At 42.8% G+C, this 8,686-nt stretch overlaps 1 protein-coding gene across 1 annotated transcript in view; it reads right to left on the bottom strand.

Moving 5' to 3' along the window:
* Positions 1-1,838: 1,838 nt before the first annotated feature.
* Positions 1,839-8,686, bottom strand: part of LOC143026030 (uncharacterized) — a 13,886-nt gene continuing 7,038 nt past the window's right edge. Inside the window, exons 7-10 of the mRNA XM_076186020.1 lie at positions 8,204-8,321; positions 7,791-7,802; positions 5,769-6,142; positions 1,839-4,336 (exon numbers count right to left, since the gene is read on the bottom strand). Of these exons, the coding sequence (XP_076042135.1) occupies positions 3,986-4,336; positions 5,769-6,142; positions 7,791-7,802; positions 8,204-8,321 (855 nt within the window). The 3' untranslated portion in view covers positions 1,839-3,985. The remainder of the gene's footprint in view (positions 4,337-5,768; positions 6,143-7,790; positions 7,803-8,203; positions 8,322-8,686) is intronic.

The raw sequence follows: 8,686 nt of genomic DNA on the forward strand, positions 1-8,686 counted from the left end.
ACAGTATTCAGCGGCACTGTTTATCCACATATAAAAAATCTTACCTCTTTTCTTTATATATTTTTTAATGTTACCTTCAAAATTTCAATAAATTCCATCGGAAAAAATGCGTACTGTTCGTTACAACTGGGATTGCATTTGAAGGCTGTTACTGACTCTGCAGAAGCAAGTGGTCACGAAGCCACGATTATATATTCGTCTTCCATTGGGTGGTTTAACGCCCGCAATCTCCATTGAGGAGACACCACACAACCTCGCAAGGTAAGCAGATAACCTCCTTAGTTCTCACTTTTTATCTTTCCTTAATACTAAACAAACTACATCCTTTCACCTACAAACTTTTATGCATACTTCCATCCCTGTCCACACCTTACTCTCTTCTCGACTATGAGTAGTTTATAATACCAGGCCTACACCACAGTGACCACTTTCCCCCTACTCCTTACACTTCTGAAGTCCAAGTCCACCCTGTCTCCACTATCCAGATAGTTCCTCTCCTATGCAAGTTTGAGAGGAACTTTAACATCTTCCCGTAATGGTCTTAAGCGCTACCCAACTTTATATTTTAATTCCTGTTTCGCCGAACTTTCCGAGTCCACGTGGAGATATTCTCGTTAGTTATCCTAACACCCCCAATTGGAAAGAGTATCTTCAAGGAAGAATCCTTAGCGTCCTTCTCTTTAGCTGACCCATGTATGATATAACGAAATACCCACACCACCTTGAATGTTGGCCTTGGTCACATGGTCCTTCTTGGAAAAAAAATGACGAGTGTCCTGGAAGACACTCGATCCTGACGTGGCTACATTTTATGCGTTAATCTGTCAGTAGACAGTGACTGCCTGGGAGCTTGCCAGAGATGTGCCTCAGGTCAGTGGAGGATACAGGGGAATGGAGCTGTGATTCACCACGGTCTTGGATCACGTTTTGGACTCGTGATCGACAGTAATTATCTTCCCGGAAGAGAGCTCAGAGCTCATGTGTGGCCCGATTTACGGGTAATTCTGTGACTTTACACACACACACACACACAGACACAACTCGTTGCCCACCAGAGTTGGAGTGTCGGGTTACAGTGCAGCGATGCTGAAATTTTCAGCCCTGAGCGGGACTCGAACTCGGATTGCTGTCTACGAGTCCCGAACGGTTTCACTGTCCCGAAGACTTGTAAATATACATAAACACAAAACGAGCAAACTAGTCGATCGAGATGGTTATCACAACGAGATTACTTTGTGGTTGGGCCAGGGCCGGTATCCCGACCCCTCTGAGATTGGCACATAGTGGGTGAGTGGGCGGGCGAGGAGCTTAATTTGGTTAAAAAAAAAAAAAAAAAAAAAAAAAAATATATATATATAAAATATATATATATATATATATATATATATATATATATATATATATATATATATATATATATATATATATCTTTAGTAGTTCTCTCCAGTGGGGCTCACTAAAACTAGTAAATTTCCAAAATTTAGGAATGACAAGTTTTAATTTCAGACAACCCTGGATACTAGAATTACTTTATGAAATTATAGTGAGTTTTCAAAATGCGTGATTTCTTTCTGAATATTGGAAAAAATCTAAATATTTCCAATAGAAAGAACCATCTACATGTCGGTGATGTTCACAAACTGGATTAAATTGGTTTTTCGTTTAGTGCCTACCCACACGCCAAAATTACAATGTATGTTTTCTTTGTATTTGTTTGTTTATTTGTTTTCTTATTCTTAGAGTTATGTGGGCTTAGGAGGGGTTCGCACGCGTACTTGGGTGTGTATTCACCTAATTATAGTGTGTGTGTGTGTATGTGTGTGTGTGTGTGTATTGTGTATACGTGAGTGTGCGCGCGCTTGTGTATGCGTGTGCTTGTTTGTATGTGTGCGCGCGCACTCGCACGTGTATGTGCGTGGTGTATGTTTGCGTATGTATGTGCATGTGTGTGATTCACCTTGGTCTTGGATCACGTGTTGGACTCGTGATCGATAGCTATTTCCCTCTCGGAAGAGAGCTCAAAGCTCGTATGATCGATCTATGGGTAATGCTATGACCTTACACGCACACACACACACACAACTCCCCGCCCACGAGAGTCGGAGTAACGACTCGAAGCGCAGCGATACTGAAATAATTTCAGCCCTGGGCAGGATTCGAACCAGGTACCGCCGTCACCACTGTACTGGCAGTCTAGTACTCTACCAACCGCGCCACCGAGTCGTGTATGTGTGCGTGCGTGTGTGTTTGTGTGTTCATGTGTGCGTGTGTATGTGTACGTGAATGTGTGAACATGTGTTCATGCCTCCCACGTCCATTGATAACTACTAGTTTCAGAACAAGAACGCGATGTGACGCCACGGTGACGTCATCGACACGTGACTTAATCAACGTGACGTCATTATTTTCCAAGAAGGAGAATAGCGTCACATTATTTTATTACATAATTTCTTTTTTGTGTGAGTAAATTGACACACTGAAATACGTTACAAAACTTGACGTCATTCTATCTACGCTGTAGAATGATTTTGTGCATGAACGTCATGGAGTATCCTTGAACTCTGCCTAGCTATCTCCACATTATATTTTGCCCAACTGTATTTCGCCAAATTCCTCTTGGTTAGGCATTTCGCCAAATTCCTTTGGATTATATGATAGGCTAGGTTGGCTTCGATTAAGGTGAGTCTAGCGAAATGGTCAGACAATATGGCGTCACAGAATTTGACGAAGTATGAATGGTTTCTGGACAAATTGCACTCACAATGAACTTGTATAAAAATGACAGCAAGGTCTTCCATGAGCGATGATTTCGGAAACGTCTTCGTTGCTTGCGAAGATTTTTTGATGATCTTCGGGGGACGCAAGATTTCACTCAAGTCAGTGGTTCCCAAACTGGGGGGTGGGGTGGGGAGAAGGGGCTGGGAGGTGGGAGGGGATGGGAGTGAGATACCCTGGGTGGGGGTGGCGGAAACTGTGAGAGTCTCCCTGCTGGATGTCCAAGAATGAACACAGGACCCATTTAATTAAGAATCATTACTTTTCTTCGGGAATCGTGGAAGTTGCTCGTGGCCACGGGAATGCTGATGTGTTTGACAATTCAGTGATCAATTACTATTCTCTAACTCTGGAAAAAGAGACTCTGAAATTATTTGATTTTGAAAATAGAAAGTGGGCTGACGGCTATGTGTATGTGTGTGTGTGTGTGTGCGTGTGTGAGCCGCCATACACACAAGGTTGACCAAGGTTGACAAGTTGTCAGAATATTTGAAAAACACTGCTCTGAGGTAAAAAAAAATCACACGGCGCTGACCAGAATAACAATCAAAGGTCACCATTAATGGTGACAATCATCGGTAATCCTAAAGAGACCTTACGCCAGTAGGCACTTTGCTGGGGCCTTGTCGTGATATATATATATACATACACACACACACACACACATATATATATATAACTTCTCTTGCTGCACATTCAGTATTTTTCTGCACAATGATTTGTCTTTAAACGAATATGGACTTAGTGAAGACAATGATTTCAAATTCACACAGTTTGAAGAACGTCATGTTCCATTACTTAGTACGTAACTTTTTTTTCACTCCTTTGCCCGAATTTTCATATTCTTTCGTACTTTTGTCGTCATACTTCTTTCAGTGAATGTCCATGTATAAAACACATAAATACGGTTATTATTGAGCCTTGACGTTAAACATCGTCGAGGTACAGTGTCTTAACTCACACATGATTTTTCAAAAACATTCCTTGAATTTTTCTCTACGGTGGCTTATTAGATAGTTCTCTATATCATTGGGAATCTCAAAAACTCGAAAATTAGTAATATGCGAAACGATTAATTCCAAATACTGGGAGAAATCCAGAAACTAGAATCACTTTCTAATATTCTTATTTTTTTCGAAATTATTTATCTTTCCGAATTTTGGAGATTCCAAATAGGGGGATTTATATAGATATTTTGTTCTTGTTAGATTTAGAATCCAAAATCCCCAAAATCCATCCCTCCGTCGAAGCCCATATCTCCTCCAAAGCCCATGTCCCCATCAAAGCCCATGTCTTCCATCCCAAACCCATCATCCATCCCGAATTCCTCCATTCCACCTCCACCTCCTCCATCAAACTCCTCCATCCTCCCTCCGTAGTCGTCCATACCTCCGTCGGGGTCCTCGACAAGTCCCGGGTCGACTCCTCCTTCAGGAATCGCTTCTGCGTCAGGTTCCAGACCAGCATCAGGGCCGGCGTCCCCGCCTCCTTCTCCTCCTGCTACTTCTGTATTGTTTACTTCGTTGTTGGTGATGTTGTAGTTGTTGGTCACGTTCATATCCTGTTAGGAAAGAAAGCAGACGGAGTTGTAGAATAGTTCCTCTTAAACATTTCGCCGCTGTGTGTGTGGGCTTAGGAGGGGTTCGCACGCGTACTTGGGTGTGTATTCACCTAATTATAGTGTGTGTGTGTGTGTGTGTTTGTGTGATTCACTATGGTCTTGGATCACGTGTTGGACTCGTGATCGACGGCTATTACCCTCCCGGATGAGAGCTCAGAGCTCGTATGAGCAATCTATGGGTAATACTGTGACCTTAACGCACACACACACCCAACTCCACGCCCACGAGAGTTGGAGTAACAACCCGCAGAATAGGTTGTGTGTGCGCGGGTGCGTGTGTGTTTAACCTTCATCTGAATAAAATCATCTGGCGGCAAATAGAATAAGTGAATAAGATGCAAAAGCAGCGAAATGGACGGGTGCATAACGTCAGTGTTTTATTTTTGCGATTTTTTATTCTTTTATTTTTCTATATTTCATGTATTTTTCTACATGAATCCATTCTTCATGAAGGAGGCTCTTATTACTGAATAGAAGATTCCGACAGGTGACAGTATTAAAGGAAAAGTGGCGCCACGGAGATGAATAGAATCACCTGGCGGCAACCAGAATGTAAAGATAAGGACCCTCCCATACGAAAGGAGTTGACAGTTGCTTCCTAAACTACATACATACATATACCAAAGGCTTTTCCCCCTTACACGGGGGGTAGCTTCTTAAACTCCCTCAGTCAATTCCTTCGATTCCGCACTCCATAGATTTATCATAACTAGGGTCAATTGATTTTAAGAAGCCGAAGTGGGTGTCCCTGGCAGTTAAGGATCAGTGACCTAATACAAAATGTATCTGCTGTATCTAACTTTATGGATATTTCATTTTCCTGAAATTTTAGTTTATAACTCATGTTTTAATTAAATGTACAGTCACGAACAAAAATTTTGACCCACGCTATTGTTCTCACAATGGCAATCTGATTTTTTTTGTCGAATAATGTTTTATTTTCTATCAAGAAAGAAATATCTAACTGTAAGTTGAATACTATAAAGGCAAATATATCACTCGACAAAATAAAATCATACTGACGTTGAGAGTACTGTAGCGTGGGTAAAAAAATTTTGCTCGTGCCTGTACATTCTTCATTTCGCATTTTCTCTTTGTATTCAAATAGCACTGATACCTTTCCTCTATATTTTGTTATTAACCCATTTGTTGCGTTTTGCGACTTCAGTCGTCTATTCTTCTATCTGCCACCAAGAGATTTTATTCTGGTGAAGAAAGCCCTTTCGCGGCGATCGGATTAAAAATTACCTTGACCTTGTCCCAATTACCCTGACCGAAGGTTCCCTACAGCTGAGGCTGGTTGACACCCACCACTTCACCAGGTAAACTCCGCATAATCATATTCATAGTCTTGTATTAAAATCTTACTCACCGTGTTAGTGATGCCGCCGCCGTGGAAGTGCGGCATGGGCACACCGAATCCCATGCCCATGCCCCAGCCGCCCATGCCGATGCCCATGACGGGGACGCCCCAACCCCAGCCGCATCCCCAGCCGCCGGAGAGGGCCGCCCCCATCATCATCCCGCCGGCGAAGTCCCCCATACCACCACCTCGGTCCCGGTCGATGATGACCGTGTTGGTTCCTCCGCCGCCTCCACCACCGTAACCGCCTCCACCACCGTAACCGCCTCCACGAAAGTTGCCTCCTCCTCCTCCGCCTGGTCCTCCTCCACCTGGTCCTCCTCCACCCCGGTATCCTCCTCCTCCTCCGCCACCTCCTCCTCTGTAGCCGCCTCCTCCACCATCTGAAAGCATAAGGAGAACAGAATGATATTCGTTAGCGACAAAGAGAATGATCAGTATGAGGATAGTTGTGGTTATAGTGATACGCACATACACACACCAACGGCATTTTCTCCCTTACAAGGGAGGTAGCAAAAAAAAAAAAAAAAAAAAAAAAAAACAAAAAAATAAAATCCACTCCCACCCATTCCATCTCCACATACTTCACTCCCATTCAACCCCTTCCTCCCTCTTATCTTGGCTTCTTCTGGATGACGGGTCATCCCTGCATCTCGCCCACTACCCTGGGTCAGAAGCAATGTACATTCACAGCAAGGCCCCTTCATTTAATCGGTAAACCCCTCCCCCTCTTTCTACTTTCATGCACAAAAAGAGAAGACGGGGAGAAATCCCTTCGGACTGCATCAAAATATCATTCACACATACTACCTCACCCCCCATTCCACACCTACTCCCTCCCATGAATCACAACATCATCCATACACAACCATTCTCCACTCACCCCTATCTTCTGTCTCCTCCCTTTCTTCCTCAACAGACATTCCCCTCTTTCCCAATGCCCCTTTTACCCCATACATACATCCCATCCTTCGTTGCCCCCTCATGTTCACTCCTTCCACCTCTGTCTTTCACACCTCTTTTACTAATCTTTCTTCATTCATTCTTTCCATGTGTCCAAACCATCCCAATACTCTTCCATCAACCCTATCTCCCAACTCCCTTTCCATCCCCGCTCTCCATCTTACCTCCGCGTTTCTCACTCTATCCAATCTAATAACCCTTACTATACTTCTCCGGCATTTCATCTCAAACACATTCAAACTCTTCCTTTCTTTCTTAAGTTCCAGGTTTCTGTTCTATATAGTGCTGCCGGGACAATCACTATATACAATCGCCTGTTAGCATCTATTCCCAAATGTCTATTTCTCATTACACTTTTTTATCCCCCAAAGCATTTACCTCCAACTCCACTCCTTTTACCGCCATATTCGCACCTAAGCATCTAAAGCTATCCACCTCCTCCAGTCTCTCTCCCTTAATACTCACTTCCAATTTGCTGCCACATTCTCCCCTTGTACATCTCATCACCTTACTTTTACCCACATTTATCTTCAACTTCCTTCTTTCGCATACCTTCCCAAACTCTGTCACTAACTTTCTTAATTCTTCCTCTGACCCTGCCACAAGCGCAGTGTCGTCAGCAAACAATGGCTTATTCCTCATTTTTCTCATTTTTTTTAACCATCTCCATCTATCTATATATACATATGTGTATATATATATATACAGTATATATATATATATATATATATATATATATATATATATATATATGAATAACTGGGGTGCTCTCTATCTATCTATCTATATATACATATATGTATATACTATATATATAAATATATACATATATATATATATATATATATATATATATATATATATATGAATAACTGGGGTGCTCCCAAAAGAATATGCACTCCTTGTGGTGATTCCGACCGATTTTAACGGCGTGTGGTACCCAACGAAGAGTGGGAGTGGTACATATTCAAAATCTACTCGAAGGTAGAATTTGGATATCCCCGTTCAGAAAGTTAACGAAGAGAGGCCAAGCTCTGATACAGAGTGTTTCGAGTAGAGTGACCCGACAGGCGTCGTTGTCTTAGTCTAGTGTAAAGGTATCTTAAGCTGTTCTCGCGTCTGGGTGGGGGGGTTGGAGGTTTCGTGTTCTTTTAGGTCATGTTTCCTTATGGATGACTTGAAGGTAAGGCCCCTTGAGAGGCGAGTGGTCGTCATCGCTATTTAAGGCGATGGAGTCCCACAGTCCTCGTCATTGGTAAGTGTTCTGAAATTGAACGTTTCTCTTCCGAATGGGCTCCAGAAAAGGAGAGGGTTGGATTCATCAGGACATTTTTTTTAATTGATACTAACTTAGGAAACAAGAGACCCGTTTGGCGTTTTGGTCTCTAAAGACAAGTGCCCGGGCTAGATTTGGTTGGTTGGTCTATGCTATGGTGTCGACTAGGAAAAAGTAGTAAGAGGGGTGAACCCTCAGTACTCACTGTTGGGCATCGCAGGAGGAGCTGAAGGTGCGTACGGCGGCGGATTGTCACTCTGGCCTTGGCTGCCCGCGGGGGGAGGGTCCCCCGACTGTTTGGGAGGATCTGGAGGGGGTGGTAACTGCGAAAATAAAAGGTGGGGGTTACTACAAGATTACCATCACTGTGGCGTAGCTTAATCCTTTTGCGGAGCTTTACTTTCGTTATCTATCCCAGCTGTCGTCATGCGATTTTATTTAACTGAATGAAAAAAAAACTCCGCAGTGAAAGAGTAAACTTATTCTGTGACGTCATTTTTCTTCATGAGAAAAATGAAGTAGGGAATGACGTCATTTATATAAGTGTAAAAATGACGCTATAAAAAGTCGCTGTGTGCGTGTAGCGAGGCTCTCTTGATACCTAGATACACTAGAAGACCTTTGATAATCTATGACTGTTCTAATAGATAAAATAGAGCGCTCCCGCAGAGACAAAAAGTAAAATAAA

Source organism: Oratosquilla oratoria, chromosome 6, assembly GCF_046742065.1.
Source record: "Oratosquilla oratoria isolate Oo_2021 chromosome 6, ASM4674206v1, whole genome shotgun sequence".
Taxonomy (NCBI): domain Eukaryota; kingdom Metazoa; phylum Arthropoda; class Malacostraca; order Stomatopoda; family Squillidae; genus Oratosquilla; species Oratosquilla oratoria.